The 21,745-nt window shown below is 34.4% G+C and overlaps 1 protein-coding gene across 2 annotated transcripts in view; it reads left to right on the top strand.

Annotated features, from left to right (window-relative positions):
* Positions 1-16,873, top strand: part of LOC126816863 (forkhead box protein C2-B) — a 31,109-nt gene extending 14,236 nt beyond the window's left edge. Inside the window, exons 1-3 of one of the 2 annotated variants that reach the window (XM_050543651.2) lie at positions 7,314-7,349; positions 12,246-12,316; positions 14,275-16,873. In XM_050543651.2, coding sequence (XP_050399608.1) covers positions 12,300-12,316; positions 14,275-15,709 — 1,452 coding nt within the window. In that variant the 5' untranslated portion in view covers positions 7,314-7,349; positions 12,246-12,299 and the 3' untranslated portion in view covers positions 15,710-16,873. Of the gene's footprint in view, positions 1-7,313; positions 7,350-12,245; positions 12,317-14,274 lie in introns of those variants that run through there. The other variant, XM_050543650.2, reaches the window with a different exon arrangement.
* Positions 16,874-21,745: the final 4,872 nt, after the last annotated feature.

The raw sequence follows: 21,745 nt of genomic DNA on the forward strand, positions 1-21,745 counted from the left end.
AAACTGACCTCGAAAGCTGGAGCATTACACTATGCTCATATGGAGTTGAGATGGGGTGGCCCTGTAATCGGTGGATTAATACCATGTATTTTACTAGTGGTTTCAGTAAATGGGGTTTTATTCACATGGTTATGCCACTTATACATGATGTATAATGCCCAGTGTTGCTTGGGGGAATTTTCGTTGAATACAGTTATGAAAACTCAGGATTTGGTAAACCCTAGAAAATAAAATCACGGAAATAAACAGAACATGGTTCATTATCTATATTTCAAACCTGTAGCAGCAAAATCAAAAACTATGATTTTCATAGGATCTTAAAGATTAAAAAACAAACAATAAAAATCATGGTACCTTATCGTCGTTTCTAAAATCGACAAAATTAGATTCTCGCAGACATATAAATGAAAACGATGATAAATAAAATATATTAATAATAAAACGTGGGTGTTTTTAATTGTTTAAAACGACATCGGTAACAAAAAATATATTTTAATAACTTTAACTGAAAAGCTGTTAGACGTTCATTTTAATTCCTTCTTTCTTAGTAGGTTCACCAAATAAACCTTGACTGTGGAAGTCTAAAACAGTTGACTGTAGCGTGGTAAAAACGTTCCCCACAGCATACTGCATGTCGTATACCCGTCTTACTTATCCCGGTTGGTCAAGGACGTTAAACCCCATTTCAGTTTACAACCCAGACAAGTCTTTAGCTCGATCGTCGTCTACTATCTGTCCATCGTTCTTTAAGAATTTGTAACCACAACAAATCTTAATCCTGTATTTAATTACTATTTACTGGATGTATCATGAACAGTTATGTTGGTATAATTCATCATCTTTAGCGGTTGTTCTATTATATAAGAAAAAACGTTTGAAGGGAGGCGTGATTTTTACTTCAACCCACGTGTCCAACTTGGCTGCCCGAGCTTCTCTTGTTCTACCTGCCTTTTCTCTGTTTACCCACATTGTATTCACTTTGATTGAACAAACCAACAACTAAAGTGTAACTCAAACTCTAAAAGCTCATCAAATAACTCCTTATTGGTGAAAGGCACACCTAAGCGATTCAGTGGTGTTTGTCCGTATCATCATGTTAAGGTGTTATAACCTATTGAGAACTATAGAAGGAGAGTTGTCGAGAAGACTTACTTCATATTGCTATTTAATACACTGTTGGTTCGCACTATCCATCACCCAGAGAGGACACAAAACAATCCTTGAGCGTATAATAGTTCTTTTCATGCTTAAAATTTGATCTTAGTCAGTACCAGGTATTTTCGTAAAGAAGCGCGCTTCTGCTCTGTGTGAATTCGTGTGAATATATGAAGCACGGAATACTAGAAAATTACGGGTAAAAAGTTCAAAGTATAATAGTGAAATACGCTAAGATGGAAAGATACAAATAAATCCAGCGATAATTGGATCAAGTAATATGTGTGGCCCATGTAACGTAATAAAATGTTTTAAGTTGTGGGGTGATACGGTACGAAAAGACATAAGATATTCGTCCTACAAACTAACACCTGTGCTAGGAACACCCTAAGGCAAAGCCAACCCCATTTACACTCCGAAAATCTTTGATGTAGCGAAACATAAGAAATTTCTTTTTGGATTGAAGTTCCCTAAATTGGTTAATTTGTTTGCTGATGTTGCTTGTACATCTGTTAGTGTGTTGACTGTTTGTAGAAACCGGTGCCAATCGTAACTAAAGAAATGTTTGATTAGATGATAGAAGTTTAATGGACCATGCCATCTATTAAGGGAAATGGGAAGTTTTCATAATACTCTCTGTTATTTTCATAGTTGACGTTAAACGTTACAGTGAAGATGTGAATTAGACGATAAACGTCCACGTTGTCGGAACATCTCAGATCATTCTGGTTTATACAGCAAATATTATTGTATTTTCCCAATCGCACATACCATATCATGATAATAGTAATTTAGACAAGATGAACACGGGTCGTGTTTCTCCAAACATCATCATTACACATAATACTTATCTTGCTACTCAGATCTTCAATATGGAAACATTGGCTAATTGAGGAACTCACACGTTAGAGAATGAGGGCGACTGACATTCTTCAGTTATATTAGCATGAATAATACTCGTGTTATACAGATAACTACCCACATAATGGAATCTAGATTACTCGACTGTCCTCTCAAATTAGAGGGGCATACACTTTAGCATATTAGGCTATGGTTATCGCCCATGAGACATAAATTTATGCCTAGCACGTTATTGCAGCTTAGATACACGTACATGAGTCATTCTAACACCCGAATATCAGCATCTCATGTGAGAAACCGCCAAAAGGGGCAATAGTTGAGGAGTCCAGGAATCATTACTATGACACCCCACAATCTGTACTTAAGACAGTTGTTTGATTTTGATAGATATTGAAGATCCTCTGACCCATTCCTTAGATCGTGCTATCAAGCTCACAAGATGATGTTCATCGAGTGTGGGCAACCGCAAAACATTGTGTTCGATAGAGTGAGTACAATACAGGGGCGGATCCGGGAATTTTTGCAGGGGGGGGGGGGGTCTCCTCTCCCCCCGGTCTTGAAAACGTCATTTTGGCGTATATCTGGGTTAGTTTTACTGATATGCAATAAAATCAGTTCTGCACGACTTTGACAGGAAACTTTAAGGAAGCAAAACAGAAAAACAAAAACCAACCGCGACTGTGTCAAACACCAAAATATCAAGAAAATTCATCACATTAACTATTCGTTTATTTGTTTCCAATACGCCTGGGCACAGATAACTTAACAAGAGCCTAAAATAGAGTTTTTGCACAGCTATGACGCCAAATATAATGGGGAGAATCGACGGCGTGGATGTTTTTTGATGAAGGCAGAGCATTAATTGTGATATCACATATGTCTATATCATTTTCTCGCACTTTGAATGCCCATCCAATCCCACCATAACTTGATAAAGGATAAATCACACGACCGTGACACTTTTCTCATAAAAAATGTTGTTTTACCATTTTTGTCATGTAGCTGAGCAAGGGCTACCCCCCTCCCACCGGATAATGTATTCTTTTCCAACAATAACGTAAATTTAGGTCCAGTATGGGTTAAGCAATAAATGATTTTTTTCGGACTGGGGCTAGATTTTAAACACTTCGTATGCAAAGTTCAACATATTCCGAGTATTCACTGAGCAATAAATGGCATATTCGGAGTGGGGCTAGATATGCATTTAGCAATAAATAATTAATTCGAAATTGTATACAATGGGACTACATTTTTTAAACACTTCCAATACCAAGTTTATAAAATACATGTCCAGTATTCATTTAGCAATACATGATTAATTTGGAATAGTATACACTGGAACTCGATTTATTAACACAAATCCTATACAAAATTCAAAACTTAAAACCCTTAGTTTTTCAATAGCCAAATGCGCCTTGGCCATTAACTTTGATAGGATTGTGCGCAAAATAAGAAGACACTATTAGTAGTTTATTAACTAGGTCCTTCAATTTTGGACCAGGAAATGGTCATCCTGTTTTTCTTCTTCTTCTTGTTCTTGGCTGATGCTCTTCGAAAAAGCACATTTCTCCGTCAATTCAAGTCCGATCGACATGAAAATTGGCATGATTGTTCTTTGAACAATTCTGAACGATGTGGTGAATTAGATGTCTGAATTTCATCAAACAATCTTGTCAGTTTCTAGTCCATAGTACGATTGTACTTGTTATAACTATCAGAGCATTTATCGTAATTATTGCTGCTGATCTGAAATTGATGTGCTTAACTCCAAATTATTGTGAATTTGTATACAATATTATAGATTTCTTTGTGGTTTAGACACTAATTTAATATCATTTACTATGTTATAGAGAAATTAATAGTTACAAAAATATTTGTGTCCACTACAAGAAGCCGATCATAAGGAATTTCATCTTTCGAGTTTATTGCGAAATAAACAAAAGAAAACAAATTTTGTTCAATTTACAACACTTATAAGTTTCAATCCTTTGAATCCAACACTTAAGACGTACTTGTGCTTTCCAGATCATGTTTTTGCCACAACACAGTTTTATAAATGAAGTAAATGAGATGGCGTCGAGGTTTCGTATAATCTGTTTGTTTGTTTCTAGAGTATAATCGTGAAGGGTTGTGTCAGACGTTTTGTCCACAGAGGACTGTTATCTGGGTAATTTGCAAGTTTCTTACAAATTACATGTTGTGTGAAAAAAAGTAAAAATTGGCTAATAGTTTAAATAATATTTAATGTTATTTTCATTCGCTATTAACTTAGGTTTTACTAGATGTATCTTCAGACGAAAATCTCATTTTTAAATCAAGCTCTCTTCACAAATGGCTCCAACAAGATGGTATTATCAAAAATCAAGCGCTTTATCAAAGGCAACAACCCCCAAGAGGTCGAATGAATAAGAGCATATCGTTTACACTCATGTCGCAAATGAATACTATTAAAGCTCAAATAGAACATAATCCTACTTGAAATCGTGCGAAATTTCAGTAAACATCATTATATACAAATTTACCCAGAAACACACGCGTGCCTGCCCGAGAAATGAGCACATTACAGACACGTGATTCGTACAATAGTTTTTATATCAAATGAACGTGCATTAATGTCAATATGAATACGAGCATGAAATTGAGAATTATTAATAATGAAAATGATACTTCTATATGTTCATATAGCAGTTCTGACCTTCGCTTCTGTGAATCTGAATCTATTGACGTTGAAGGTATTGTAAAGAAATTGTCATCACACGGAACACTTGATCTGGTGTCGTAGTCCACACTTTCCTTTGCTCTGAAAAAATACCCCGCCATTTTAGCTGGTCCTCGTCAGGTATTAGATAAACAGGTTACCCTGGTTTGTTGAGTATAAACAAACAAAAAACTCAGGTTACTGAAATTATGTAAGACATTGAATACCTTTTTTTCCTTATAGAATTTAATGACCCCTGTTTATGAGATACGGTAAAGGTGTTACTTCATTGTTGAGACCATTGAACAGCATATCACCGAGTGTATAAGTCCATCGTGCTGGTGTGTTTGCATTTGTTTTGCTCGGATTTCAAATTTATTTGTTAAATAAAAGTGTAGATAACCAAACCATTTCTTTTCTTTATTATTGTTTTGTTTAAAATGACTATTTTTTTTTGATATTACTACTTTATTGAATTTAAACTAAACGTATTAATGATTTAATTTACCAATGAATTAAAGTCTGCGTTTGGGAGTGAAGTAACAATTAAATAGTAAATGGATTAGAAAAACTATTGTAATATAAATATTTTGAAATAAATAAAACGTATTTCCACAAATAAATGGCGAAGCAAGCTTATACTATACAGAACACATCAGAAACTCACAAAACTAAAAATTTCGGATTCGGAGAGTTGGGGGTTAATTGTATAGAGGTTATAGACCATAATAAAAACAACTGAAGTACCAGAATAAAACTTAAATGTTCAAATACAGCATACTTATATTAAGTAAATGTGACAGATTTTAAATTAGCTTTTAAATAATTTTTGCTTTCAAAGTAACCGCAATGAAAGTTCAGTATATAAACAGTGTTTTGTGTTAAATGCTAGCAGTGAATGCGGATGGAGATAAGTTCGTTTTTTTAATATGATCGCCGGTGAAATATGCGGAGATTAGGTGTTAAAAGTTAAAAATATCACTCATATGGCGTAACCATCAATGAGTATATTTAATTCAATTTTATCTGTATTATTTATTAATATAAGGTTAGAAGATTATCTCCTTTGTATATTTTGAGTATATCCTGTTAACCCTTTATCGCTGGGGTTCTATATGAACCTTCAGAATCTTATTATAAATGTTTAAACTGTGTATGCTGTCATTGGTGGATGCAATGATACAATAAAATTTTATCTTATTATAATCATTTACCAACAGTGAATTTAAAGAGAGAGAAAGGGGGGGGGGGTTATTATTTCGATCATTAAACTAACTTTGCGTGTTTTGTATTTTTCGGATACTATCAAATATTTCGCTTGGCTTAATCCACGGTAATATGAAACCATAAAATTAAAATGTACATTTACATAGGGGGCAGTATTTCACTTTGCCATATCTTTGTAAATCCTAATCGGAATGGGACCATTTTTGGACTGATATTTTCTACAATATTGCAGTTTGCAAGGGATTCCTATATCCCCGCAATCACGCTCAGTTACTTTAAATCCCATATAAAAATGAAATGAACATTTCATAAGTGTATTAAAATGGATGGGTGGGTGGAGAGGGGACAATTTTGCCTGGATATTGTGTTATTTTGCTGAATAGCTTTGTTGCAAAAATATTCAATATAAAATGTAAGATGTGTTTGGTATTCAGAAGAAAAAGGAACTGAATTTCTTTAAATATCCACCAAGGGACGACAACGTCTGTTTGTAAATATCTCTTGGGGTCTTTAGCACCATTCTGACTTTCGCGTAAAGTATGGGGCCTTTAGAAACATTTCTGACTTTTACCTAAAGTATTATGTTTTTAATACCATTTCTGACTTTCGCGTAAAGTATGATGTCTTTAAAACCATTTTTGACTTTCGCGTAAAGTATGTTGTCATAATATGAAAACAAATCTTAGACGCATAGTGGCCTTAAAGGATGAACGAGACTACTTTTTATAAATATCGTTGGGTGCTTTTAATATCATAATTTATGACTTGTGAGTAAAATATGTTTGTTTTCGTACATTGAGACGTATCATATCGACACAAACTAAATATCACATTACATTCTGAAGGAAATCAGGGAACCGTTACTCGAGTATATTTTTCACATTGACAAAATATGGAATAACTTACAACGATGGTTTTCATCAGAACTTTTCTATCGACAGGTTCACGAGTCGTTTGTGTTTGACCAATATCTAAAACAGACCAGCTCCTTCGTTCCGTGGGAGCTGAAAGCTATATACGATATGAAAGAACGATATACCCGCCCGGCAACATTCTCTTTGTTTTGTCAGCTAATCTTTGTAAGCAAGTTTGGAAGAGGAATATGATAAAAACATACTAAGAATTACATATCAATTACCTTAAGAACACATTTCTAACATTTATGATCAATATAAGATAGTTGAAACAAATTATGAACATATACATTGTCGAGTCGAAGGTTAAGCCAGGCACAGACTCCAAATACCGAATATTATCTCTAAAAACATAAATGACGGTAACATAAACGAATAGATTCACGGATAGTGAGTAGTCCATGTTCAAACTCTTACACAGTCACTACGCCTTCTCGGAGGATAGCAGAATTTCGCCACAACGCTTGGTTTAATTTTATATATATTTACACCGGGTAAGTTAGTATTTAATTTTTGTTTTTCAGTCCTTTCCGAACGTACGTCGGAAGTCATTTTATGATGGTAAAATAATTCGAGGATAAAATACGGACTGGTCAGTGCGTGTCTACAGTAAAAGATATTTTGTTTTTGATTGACCAGGTTACTTTTCCACCCAGTACCTAAGAAGATGCCGTTGTCAAAAATGGTATTTGTTTTTGTCGCGTTGCGTAATACCTAAGGTATTATAATATGGTATACAGCGGGTTACTAATGTCAGTTTATGACGCAAACATTATAAATAATCGTTGTCAATGCCATGTATAGCATAAACGTTGAAGAAATACTTTTTAATTCCGCGTTTTATTGCATTGAGTTAATAATACAATTATTGCTATCACGATAAATGGAAAGAAACTGTTTGACCTTTTAAAGAAATCTCATCGGCCTGGTATTATAACCCATTTTTTCCTATTAAATTTTCGCATAATGGCCGAGTCGATCCGATACCGATATTTACGTTTTGGCTAATTACAGTTTGATCGGGTTGAACGCAAATTAAATGTTTGATTGTCAATTATTGCTAGTTAAGTTCTTCCTGTCCCTTTATTCAATTTTCAAGAATAGTGTCTTCACAATGCGCGGTCACTTTTTGTTGATTAACTGCACGCAATGGTGACAAGTGCGGATATGCGATAATGAAAACATAACACGCAGATTTTCGATTGTTAGCCTATAAAGGAACGTGCACAAGAACACTTTTTATCATGTTGCCCATGTTGGTATAAATTGGTCATTTCCATTTTCTTTTCTATATTTTATAATTCTTGCTTTGACTGACATCTTCAATTGCCGTCTTTTTCTGAAATTTTGTGGCACTCATTCCTTATTTATATACGAAATATAGTAAGTATGCCTGTGCTCGGAGTGGTTAATGTAGTAGTGTTTGGTTGCTAATGCGCAATGTGTAGTTTTTTTTGCGCAATGTGGTATAGTGTAGTCGTATGCGCAATGTGGTGTAGCAAAGATTTATGTGCAAAGTGGTATATTGCAGTTTTATGAACAATGTTGTATAGTATAATTTTATGCGCAATATGGTATACTTTAGTTTGATGCGCAATGTGGCATAGCGTAATTTGATTCGCAATGTAGGGAGAACTGCCAGGTCTTTATGTAATCTCCCATAATGCACCTTTAATAGTTAAAAACTAGATAATGTTAAGGGAATTTGCTGAAAATGTCAGTCAAATTGATCCACTCTGAACCGAGAATTTAGCGATTGAATTATGGGCCTAGCCTCGACCATTATTACTAAAGTCGGTATCCATTTCCTAATTTAAGCAGCGTTGAGCAGCAGATCGGATCCTAATTCAGTAAATATCACAGACTAGCGATGAAACCGAGAGTTGATTATGGTCTGGATAATAATTTAGATGACAGTTCAGGCCTAAAGAAAGACCTGCAATAGGCAGCTTTATCTCTTACATAATGTATGTTTAAGTTTGTGTGCAATGTTGTATTGTACAGTTTGGTGCGCAATGTCATATGGTGTATCTTTATGCGCATTGTGGTTTTGTGTAGATTGATGTACAAGGCTGTATAGTTTAGATTGTGATGCGCAATGTAATATATTTAAGTTTGATGTTCATTGTAGTTTTATGCTGCAAAATATTTTCTTTGTAATTTGTCTATAAGCTGAACACTGTTTTCTTTATATTTTGTCGATTTTGAAAACAATGTCTAGATCTTTTTTATTATTTTATATTTTTATTTAATTTTTGGACATATACATATCGCGTGTATTTCTTTCGATCCAATCGGCGATCAATAGGAGGCTGCAAACATTAAAAAATAGGATTGTATGTTTTAATCCTTGCATCACATGGATTCTTGGGAACACCAGTTTCTTTCATTTCCCGGTTTAAAGCTTGCGCTTTTTATTTCTTGATCGAGAAGGTGCTAATTTGTTGTTAGTTTGCATTAATGTTTACCCTTTTTTAATAAAATAAACTTCAATGGATATTGGGTTTTGCATTGTCTCAACATTTTTCTGTGTTCAATTTAATCGTGCGTCAATGAAATGAAATGGGGTTTAACGTCCTATGGTTCTGCTCCGAACTGGGATAATGAAGGCGCCATACACCATACAATGTCCTATGAGGGTAATTGTTTTACGGCCTACTCTTATATCGAATTCCAACTGCCAAGGGTTTTCACGTGCACGTGGAGGATGCAAGTACAGTTAAATCGATTAAAATCTACTGGAAGAGCTAAAGGACCAAGGCTATCCGTTATATTACGACCTGATTGACTTTATTGAACGAGTTTAATCCAAAACAAAAAAATGTATAAACTTAAAACACCATAAAATGGACACTGGTTAGTTCCACCCACTAATAATCAGAAGGTCCTGGGCTGGATCCCGGTATTGGCCGCCACGCTAAAGATCCCCTGGCAGTTGAATTTGTTTTTTAACAAAAAGTATGCCCTTGCGACACTGGCCACACTGCATGGCGTATGTCTGCATAGGAGAGAAGCAAGATAAACAGGAGAGAAGCAAGATGTGAACCCCATTTCATTTCATTTACCAAATAAATGAAATTGTGTGCATTCAATTTTGGTTTTATTTAATGTACGTGTAATCTCATTGTTTTATAATTTTCTGTTCCAAATCCGTTTTGAAAGCCGATTATAGATTTAAATGACCATATTTATTTAGTTACTTACTTATTGCCCATTGATACAGCTGAGTTTTAGTTAATATTCATTTATTATAATTAATATGTAAACATTTATCTTCGTTGACCATACACACAATTAACAAATACTGACCATTTCAATCATGTCGCTTCTGGCAGTTTAGGTTGATGTTAAATATAGACGAGGATCGGTCAATCATATTGATATAATTATTGGTGGCAATCAGTCTAATCTGACTGAAATAGCAAATCTCCGTCTTTAACACGAACTATTTCTGAGATTTAACTCAACTTGAATTTTACCGATGGCAGGACAACATACACGATTATTGACTACCTAGCTTTTAACAATAGAGGTGTCAGAGCAGATTTGATCAATTTGTGAAAGTGCAACACGGGATAAGACAAATATCGCGCTTGGCACCCTCAGGCTGCAACCTGCCAACAATCATCATTGATTCTATCAAAGGATGCAATTTTCTACGGCCTATATGCCGCCAAATTTACTTCGAATGACTTGATCGCCAATATGGCCTCTACGCTACGACTTGAAAGCTACTTTAATAGCTAAATGTTTGAACTGGTCTGGCCATGAATGATCTTTCCAGAAATCTTTTCTGGCCCCTGGCAATGGCAGAAAAGCATTATTGAGCTTATTGGAACACGACAAACGGTTTAAATTTGATTTCTGTCTGAAGAATGAAGACGCTGTAGTTAGATTGTTGGTTGTAATTGTTAGCTATAAAGAAAGTGTGCTTGGCTTGTTAAGATTTTAATAAAGCGGATGTTTATTTGTTAGTTTTGTCATCTTAATTAATTGCATTTTAGTTAATAAAAAGTAAAATTCATAAAATTGACCATCCAGGCGTAAAATGACCGCAATATGAGGGTTAAAATAAGAATACCCACCTGACTGCTTAGTGATCACACAAAGACCGGAACCGATATTTTTCACACGGATGTGGTGCGGGTTTTTTTTTTAAAGTGGGTGTGATTTCTGGACAAATTGAATTAGATTTTGACATGATTATTTTCTGTCCAAAATCAAAATAGTGTCATATATTTTCCTGATTTCTATTATTAAAATGTAAATCCATATATGGAAAATTGAGGAGATAACCGCAGATTTGAAACCCCAAAACTTTCGCTAGTATCACGAAGACAAACAAGTATCTGTACAGCGTTTGTGCTTAGAATTGTAAAGGAAATACTAGCTATGTGTTATACAAAGAAAAAAAAATTAAAATAATGTTATACAATTCAGTCAAAAACAAAATTGCATTGATGAGCTTTTTGATCCAAGAACTTGCACATTATACAGCAAGTGTAGCATTCTGAAATCAATAAGACTAGGCCGGCGATTGACAGCTATTGTTTAAAAGATTAAAATGGGCGTGGTTGTAAAAGAGGGGGTGGAGTTATTTTGGTAGGTAATTACACTAATTACGTTAAAGGGGTGTAGTTTATTCTAGGTTTTTGGATTATTATCAGTAAATCACTAATTAATGATGGGGCGATAGGTGGGTCTTCATTGATCGATCTTAAAATTGACGAAAATGTACCTTCAATGCTATTAAATGAATACAAAATGTAACTTCAATTCTATTAAATGAATACAAAATGTAAGTTCAATTCAATTCAATTCTATTAAATGAATACAAAATGTAACTTCAATTCTATTAAATGAATACTAAATGTGTCCAAATTTAGTGGAGTAATCTTAATAATTCAATAGATATCTAAATTTATGCGGGCCATTTTTATGTTAAACGAAAACACATAGGAAATGAAATGAAATGAAATGAAATGGGGTTTAACGTCCTACTGTTCTGCTCCTACACTGGGCTAATGAAGACGGGCATACGCCATACAGTGAGCTATGAGGGAAATTTTGCCCGGGCAGCGGCACAATCGCCTACTCTTATATCGAATTCCAACTGCCAAGGGATCTTTTACGTGCATTCTAATGTATACACGGGGCCTCGGTTTTTCGTCTCATCCGAAGGACTAGACGGCTGTCCTTGTCAGGCCGAAAAACACATAGGACACACTTCTATGGAATACATCGTTCAGTAACAAACAGTGATTGTATTCCATATAATTGTGCCCCTTGTATTTCCACTTCAATTACTAAATGACACTAAAACAATTTATATTAAAGAAAATGGAAAATATGAATTATATTACCAGAATATCTATTTCTTCTCATTTCAGATAAAGATTAATTAAACGCCGTCCATATACCTACCGAAACGTTGATTTGGCGGGATGCTTCTATTTGGAAAGTAAGTGCACAAACTTTGTTATTTAACTATAAATCGTTTAAAGCGGGATGAATGAAATGGGGTTTGACGTTCTATTGCTTTGCACGAACTTGGCTAATAAAGACAGTCGTTTGAAACTAGTAAATGCGTTTAATTTTTTAAACCATTGGTTATTCTAATTATTAGTGAAAGGGGTAATGTACCAGGCATAGTAAGCTGAATGCCTCTAGAACACCCGATATTTTCATCACACATAGTTAAATCTAAGACAGAAAAGCAGATACGGGTTCTTCGCTTAAATAAAACATAAAAATACCAATTACTACATTAGTCTCAATATGACCTAAGAATTGTTTATGAGACTTATGAGACACCGAAGCCTATTTCATTCAATATTTTAGACCTAGATGACTAATTCGTTCCTTTAAAATTGTTTTTCATCATACCGAGTGCTTATTCGCGTCAACTATTGTGTTATTTTTCATTTTAAAAGGCGCTGACAATGAATGTTGTAAAGTATTTTAAAATTGTTATATGATATTTATGAACTATATAACATATCTGTCTAGTGTATTGTTTATCATTCGACGTGTATATAGAGTGAGTACAGTTCGTCCAAATTTATTAGATTAGACTAGATATTTTTAGGACACTCATATGGAATTATTGAAATAATTTAATAAGGCTGTTAACGGGCACCTTTCTCGACCTCCAGCCTCGATCGACAAATTTATGACGCCAAGGAATCTTGGGGTTCTGACTCGGGACTTTCAACAACAGAGAAAAAAGTCTGGCAGAATTAAAAGGACAAAGAGTCTGTGCTGACCTTAACAACATAGGGTGCGGGAATTTAAGCATTTATGCCACTCTGGGAGGGCTGTTGCTCATTTTAAAATATTTTAGTAAAATTTATTGAAAGCCTGGCCGGACATTATGACAATACGACATAAAACAAAAAGCTATTTGTTCGTGAGAGCCATCGCCTGTAAGTGACCCGGTTTTGAGCAGAAATTTGGCAGCAACGCATTTAGTAAAATCAAACCTCCGTTTTAAAATAGATCCTCTGACTCTCTTATCCAAATTCCGACATAAAGACCTTATTTCGTTTTACTTCAACAAAAAAATATATTTGGTGTTTTTTGGATTTGCGACTTGTTGTAAGCGCTCTGGGTATCGCATTTAGACTTGGTCCGCAATATGCAAGTAATTTAATCGTATTCCCAGGAACTGTAATGTATGCCAGCTGGAGACAGCCTCAAGATTCTGAACAATACCAACTAGTAAATTAAAAGCCCCGGGAAAGGGGAAGAGGGTTCCGATTACACATATGATTCACGCTTTTTGAAAATAATATGTTGAGAAAAATGTAAAAATTGTGACTAAATTCTATGTTGGACAGTCTATAGTAGATTTGGGGTATTTCCTGAACTTTTTAAACAAGTGGTGGCCATCGGGCGCATTTACCTCGTTTACTGTAGAGTATAATCGTTTTATATACAAAACTACTCAACGCCGCTCTTGAAAATGCTATCTAAAGCGAAAACATTTGGCAGGGGTCGCGTGTTAATGTATAAGCATATTGAAGAGACTGAGTTTATACTACAAAACAGTCTCGTATCGTTTCCCCAACACCAGACCCTACTGAGTTTTTCTCGTCTCGCTCGACTATATTGATGCTCTAGCTGAAATGATCAATTAATTTATATGCTCATCGCGCCGTGTTATGACATAGCGCTCTTGGTTGAACGTGCTTCAGTGTGTGGTCATTTAGCTGTCAAACACCGAACTCGATTTTCTCATTGGCTAGTGCAGTGTTATGGGCGGAGCTTAAAACCTTTTATGGCGTAGTAGTAGCGCATCGAATCACATGTCGATGTATATATCTGTATGGTTGTGAGGGACTTTGCTCTATCAGTACCGACTATAACAAACATACGAGTGTGACTTTTAGTAATATTTAGTGTTATCTCTGTTAACAGAGGCATGCAGCACGCCGGACTACAGTCTCCCTACTCTACGGCTGGGGTTTCCAGCATCCCCAATGGTTCCAGTCTTGGAATGGTGCCGTTTCTCGGAGATCAAAACAACCTGAACTACTATCGTCATGGTGGATATACTGGCATGGCCATGGGAGGAATGTCGATGTACGGACCGGAGAATTATGCTGTTGCCCGACCCTCCCCGTATGGAACCTACGCTCCACAGCACCACATGTCCAAGGATATGGTTAAACCTCCATACAGCTACATCGCCTTGATCGCCATGGCTATACAGAGCAGCCCGGAGAAACGAGTAACGTTAAATGGTATTTATGCTTTTATTATGGATCGTTTCCCCTTCTACAGGGAAAATAAACAAGGGTGGCAGAACAGTATTCGTCATAATCTGTCCCTGAATGAGTGTTTCATGAAAATACCCCGTGACGACAAGAAACCAGGTAAAGGTAGCTATTGGACACTAGATCCTGATAGTTACAATATGTTTGATAACGGAAGTTATCTTCGACGACGACGACGTTTCAAAAAGAAGTTGGCTCAAGCGGATAAGGACGATCGGGAAAAACGTGATTTGGAAGACAAGGACAAGGTTAAAGCACACGAAAATGGCGATTTAAATGGTGAAACATCAGTATCCAGCAATGCCGGAAGTCCTGATTTAATGGTCAAAGTTGAGAAGGAGAATCATCAAAATAATTTGGATTCATCACCCGTGTTATCGAGCACCAAGCTAGAACCGATGGACTCTCCAAAAAGTGAATGCATGTCTGCACCACGCCCACCTACTGCTAACTCTTTACCTATTCCTCATGATCCTATTGACGGCGGGCCGTGCAGCAATTTTTCCGTGGAAAATCTCATGACATCGAATCACGGAGTTTCTAACTGCGATATCAACTCTGCTAACAGTTATATTACTAGTCGGCCACCACCTTTAGTGTCACCGCAAGTTTTATCCTATTCTCGATCAACTGATCTATATCGTAATCCTACGACCCAGAACACTCCCTCCACCTATAACTACCCGTGCAGTGCTCAAGCCGTGTTTCCCAGTGGATCTCAACATATGTCGATCGCGCAACAATCGTCTCTTTCGCAATCATCGGACGAGGGACATGGTTGTAACTCACCCCATGCGTCGATTCCACCATCAAATGGACTTAATCCAAGTGTATTCTCTGTGACGCAGCCCAGCTCGTTTCCGCGACAAAATAGTTGGTATATGTCCTCATCATCCGAATTAAATCACGGTACGGACTTCACAACCTCGCCATTTCCAAATGTTCGGGATATGTTCGATTCTCAAAGACTTCTTAGTGCTCAGGGGCAAGGACAATCCGCTTCAAGTTGTCAACTAGCTTTCCGAACCCCTTATAAATCAAGCAACCCATATGCATACGATTGCACGAAGTTCTGAACTATATATGATATGTAACTTGAGAATAAATAAACGATTTAAGCTCGGACTTCATATGGGTACAAATTTTGCTAAAACATTCAGTTATTTGGTGTAAATGTGTCTGTGTAAACATTGTTTTAATTTTGACTTATTCGTGAACTATAGTCTATATATATATATTGATAAACAGTAGTTCCGCAGAAAAAAAGAAGTCTCGCAGAAAAGACAGTTAATAATTTTATATTATGCATATTGACATAGTAAATAATATAAGAATATATAAATATTGATCGACAGAAAAAGAGATGAATAATAAAAAGTCGAACGACAGTATGGATGTGCCGAGAACTTATAATGAAACTCCCCAAAAAAAGCTTTCACTCAAAGATACCAAAAATGACTCAATTGTCTGTGAACTCTATTAATTGTGAATCACCTCCTTTTTGTGTACATTTGGAATTCATTTTTAAAAGGTAGGCTAGATACTTTTCTTCAATGCAGTTTCATCACACATTCACTATAACTGTTGACTACCGTTAATAAATGTGCGTAAACCCCTTTGTATGTTTAATATGTCGGTTATTTAAGGCAAAGTGTTGTAAAATAGAGTGTAAAAATAATAGGACAAAGTGCTCTTTGAAGAAATTTTAGGATTTCTTTAACGTTATTGTAAATGTTCCCTGTATAGACAAATTTTAAGGGTCACAGACTTTCTTATTGTTGTTTTTGAACTTGAATTTTTTTTTTTAGTTCATTTTTATTTTATTTTAGAAAAAAGCCAAAACCCAATTTTGTATAAATTATTAATCAGTGCTGAACAAAAAAAAAACAATATCTGAAAATATTCTCCTTTCATTTTATTTAGGATTCTTATTTTAAAAAAAAAAAATCAGTATTTGAATCACCCATCATTTTGTATTTTACATGTATCCATCAATATTCTTTGCAACACCAGTTCATGTCTTGTAGGCCTATGCATTTATTGGCACCCATTGGAATAATTCCATCATCAGTCACAATTTTTTTATTTAGTAATTATTCAAAGGCAGTTGAAATTTTTTTTAGAATGCATTGTATTTTTACACAGGGCTATTCAGGGTAGATTATTACACTTTTATGACATTTTATCAATTTGTTGTAAATGAACAGAAAAAATATAATAGATAAAATATATAAATTGTTGTTCTGTGCTTTTTAAGGAAAACGAAATTAAATATTATTATTTATTAGTAAAATAATAATTACTGAATGAGTATATTTATGTTACAAAGGTGAATATATTTTGCCAGTGTCTTTAGATATTTTAATAATTCTTGCAATTTAATTATCTATCAGTCGAGTGTTTATTTACATAGAATCTTGTATATATAAACAAATAAATATTGTTATAAATAATAATGTGGCAATAACACCAATTTAATTTATTTTTTAAATAAATGCATATGAAACAACATTGACATTTTTCATTCATTTTATTATATTTCTATTATTTATTTATTTATTCATTACTAGAAAAATAAATCAACAATTTAAAACAATTCTAAACATAAAGACGGTGTTATGATTGGAAATTAAATTGCAAGAAATATTAAATAGCTTGTATGCTGGCAATAAACATAAGTTCTATATCTGAACACGGTTTCAAAGTTCACTGGCAATAGTACGAATACCGCTAGGCGTTTGATCAAGGGGAATTTAGGTGAAAATGTGCTGATATTTACGCCTTAAGAAATTGGCGTAGATGGCAAATTATGATAAGAAGGCAGTGAGAAGATTAGAGAGCGATAAGCCTATTAAGTTCAATTGATGGTGTCTTACTTTCGTCCTTATAATACGTATATATAGTATTTACAGTGGGGAGATGTACATAGAAGGTATACTGGGGCTAGTTAACCGTGTACATTATTAAAATGCTTTACGGCACACATATCAGTCTGACAGATGGGCCAGTAAATTGCTGAAAGATGATTTAACAAAATGCTAAATAGACCTCGTATCAAAATTCTTAAGTTCACAGAAAGGTTGTCAGATCCAATTTTACTCTGTTAAACGCATTAACAAACAAAATTCGACATTTTTCTAAAAACTTGACAAAAACTATCGAGCCATGTTCTCAGGCTTTCGTTCACATCTCCAACAGCCTGTTAAACAAAGAAAAAATTAAACCTACATTTAATTTCATATTTTTTATTTGTTATGTGTGTGTTTTGTGTATTACGGGACAGGCGAAAGTGGTATGATGACACCATCCTAGTCCCTCGTTAAATCCACTAGATATTATAAATATACAATAGCAAAGAGGCTACTTGGTAAGAGTATTTTGTTATCGTCTGCCCATAGAAATAAAGCACTCACTCAAACTACTATAAAATATACAATCTCAAGTGCTTACATACAAAAATAACAATTTTACGCCATTCAATTTTGGAAATGATTGTCGCCCTTTAATTTGCCTACTCTGTGATTAACTTAAGTAAATGTACACACAGAATATCAAATAAAAATATATTTCTCAGGGTGATCAGAGAAATAACAAATAGACGGAATAAATCGACAGGTTCACATCGTCATATTGTACAATCAACCTCAATAAAAATATCAGGATAAAGAAGAGATATAATAAATTGACCGGGCATATTAAATGAGGTATTAAAAATCTCTAGGGATTGTAAAAGAAGTATGAATATGCATCTTTGATGTTCCGCAATACAAATTCTATATTGGATCTTTTTGAGGACCTTTATGACATGAACTTGACAGTCTGCTTTTGAAAATCTCTATGGACAGGTGGCTGAATATAATATAGGTACAAATTACATTACAGTCAATATGCATATTTTGTGCTCAGCAATAAAGCCCTATATTCGTTCATTTAGGAACTTTATGGCATGAACTTGACAGTCTGATTTTGAGTGGATTTCCTGACGTCATGTAGGGCAGTGTTTACATTAGTCTGTGGTAAGATGGGTACCGTTTAATTAGTACCACTTCTCATTAACACGATGAACTCATCTAGCCGTTCATTTCTGCTCTTTCTGCCATCTTGTGTTCCACATCTTACGTAAGCCGACATTCGTCCAATCAGGCCACCTATAGAGATCAACAGCTACCATGATGATAGATGTCTTTTTCCACAAAGTTCAGATTGATTCCAAAATTTCCAATTACCCGGCTTTTGTGAGTGAAATGTGTGTTTTTCTCATCAAATACTGCAGGTGATACCTACATGTTTTAACACAGAGCGCCATTTAATCATCTACACTGACGAATGTCAGAAATTAAACTTAATTACTTAACATATCTACCCAGAAAAAAAATCTCATAAATTTCAGAAAAGCATTTCGTCTCGTTTTATTATGAATTGTGATGTTGTTATTTTTTCAGCTACGAGGCATCATGAAACCGACATATTTTTGCCAGACCGCCATTCTTGTTTAGGGTGTATATATATATATATGTTATATACGTTGGCTAGTAACGAAGGGGCGTTCAAACTACACAGCTTTAGGTTATCAGTATTAGATCTGTCTAATAGCTCGGATTTCAAAGCTGTCAAATGTTGTAAATTTCAAAAGAAGATTTTAACGTAAAATAAAAGAGCACAAGACGAAAAACGCATTCACTTTTATCAGAGAATTCTCAAGGCGTTTAGAAATAGTTGTGTGTAATATCAAGAACGTCATCTGATTATATTTACAATAAAGTTTATTGTTGAAACAAATTTTCAAAATGGTTTAGTAGCAAATTGGTGTAGACGAAGATAACGTTTGTCTTGACTCGGTCTCTGTTAAACCGTTTTCGCGAAACTCGAGCTTTCCCTCCTGTGCTAATCTTGCTGAAACTGTTCAAAGTTGAGACAGGCTTTATATATTTTCGAACGCGTGTACCGTAGCAGATAAAAGCACAGAGCGTCCAATTTATTGATAAGGTTGATTTATTTACTAGTTTGGTTGCGGAGTAGGAAAGATGAATTGCTCTACGATAGAGCTCACTCTTCACCCCTGCTATATATTAGTAGAGATGCGACGATAAAGCTCCGTACGACAGACCATCTTATCATGTTCATCAATGACATTGTGTACATCGCATGGAAAAAAGTATGACGTATTAAAGAGAGGCAAATGAAAGAAAAATGAAAAGTATGTCATCATGAAATAAATTTCACACCCTAGCTCCTTAAAACAATTTCCTCTTGTTTGCTTTGGAAAAAACGAAAAATAGATTTTTTAAACTAGCATTGTTCCTCAAGTACATAGAGGTTTCGATATTTCAACCATTCTTAGCATCAATAATTTGTGATCATTTTCAAAATCGACAACTTTCTTTTAAAAAAAAAGGAATTTTCAAGACAAAGAGAAACAGAAATAAATATTGCAACCAAAATTATAAATAAATAATATAAATAAAAAATGCAACAGCAATTAATTAATAAAATGGAACAACACATAAAAAATTATTGTAAAATTAATTAAAAATTAATTAAAGCTTGTACACACAGACTTCAATATATGATATATTTGCTTTATATTATCTGTATATATTTAAATACATACTGACGGTGTATAACAAATACATATATCTCACCATTAACTTAAGTAAATATAGAAATAAATTTCATAGCCACTGATAGTCAGGGCCTGGTGAACATATGTATTTTATTTCCGCCATTTTAGATATTACACAAAATATTTCTTATATTGAAAAGCTCCGAGAAGAAAGTTAAATATTTTAATTGTTATAAAATAATTGTATGATTTGTGTTTTTTTGCTGTATGGATAACCAATTAAATAAATACTGCCATTTAACGATATGTATCAGACTATTTGTGTGAAATGTAAATAGTCGACCATTCTTGTCATCTTGACTTGAATAAACGTATTGAGTAATGAAACATAAAGCAAAATACAGCCATGGGGCTTATTGGCAGTCTACAACAGATCGAACTCTCAAGAATGAAAATCGACGATCTTCGTATGTCTAATGAATCGTTTCTGTGGGCATTAAAGATCAATTAAAATATGATGAAGAAAAAAATAGATTTTCATCAGGTGGGCCAACTTAGCCAACTCCGTTCCAATTACCTTTCTACTGGTTTTATTGTAAACACGAGGTTGGGTCGGTTCCAAGAAAGTGTGTTGTGTGGTCGTCTTGGCACATTGTTGTTAAAAGCATGTCTATCTCAGAGATTCTGATACTAATGTAACAAAGGAATCATTATTAATAGACCATGACTAATTTTTCTTTGTTAAATAATAATGATATACAGAAATTCCTGGGACTAAAATATGATTACATATTCTAGATTCTGAAACGGGGTAATAATTTGGAGACTAACATATGACTATGAATCTTTTGTTAAATATTAAATAAATAAATAAAATATGATTAGGGTCTGAAATGGGATCAATGGGACGAACTTACGATCATTTGTAGACGAATATACCATTATTCGGAGACTAAAGTATGATTTTAAATTGTGGGTTCATTGTGTGAAAAGCGAGGGAGGAATTTGCCCGAGCAGTGTTCTTTCCAAAAGCCCTCCTCTCTTTCAATATAATTTGAAGAACCAGACGAAATTGATAGACAAAGAATATCCTATATTTCCTAATTTTAAGACTGGATAAAGATTCTCATTAAAGAAACATTATGTAAGATTTAGATAAAGAGCTGGTCGTTCTTAATATATTTCAAGAATAGATAATACAAAATGAATATATTGAAAATTTCATTTACATTTCTTTATTCTGAGCGAAGGTATCAATGTTTGTAGTTTTGATGAGATGTGTGCATTGATTGTATATTATCGTAACCGCCGTACTGGTTGTTCGAGACCTAGCATCTCCATTTGTAAATTAAATCATTAAATAGCCGAAGAGTTCTAATCTACTTAAAATATGAGCCTTCCGATGACCTAGAGAGTTGATTATATGGTCTTGACATGTTACTGAATGTATCATTAATAGTTCATATAACATTTAAGGCCTTAAGAAAGACCTACAATATGCATATTTAGCTCTTGAATAATGCCTCTGTAAGAATTCCTTTCAGTTGTC

Source organism: Patella vulgata, chromosome 3 (assembly GCF_932274485.2).
Source record: "Patella vulgata chromosome 3, xgPatVulg1.2, whole genome shotgun sequence".
NCBI lineage: Eukaryota > Metazoa > Mollusca > Gastropoda > Patellidae > Patella > Patella vulgata.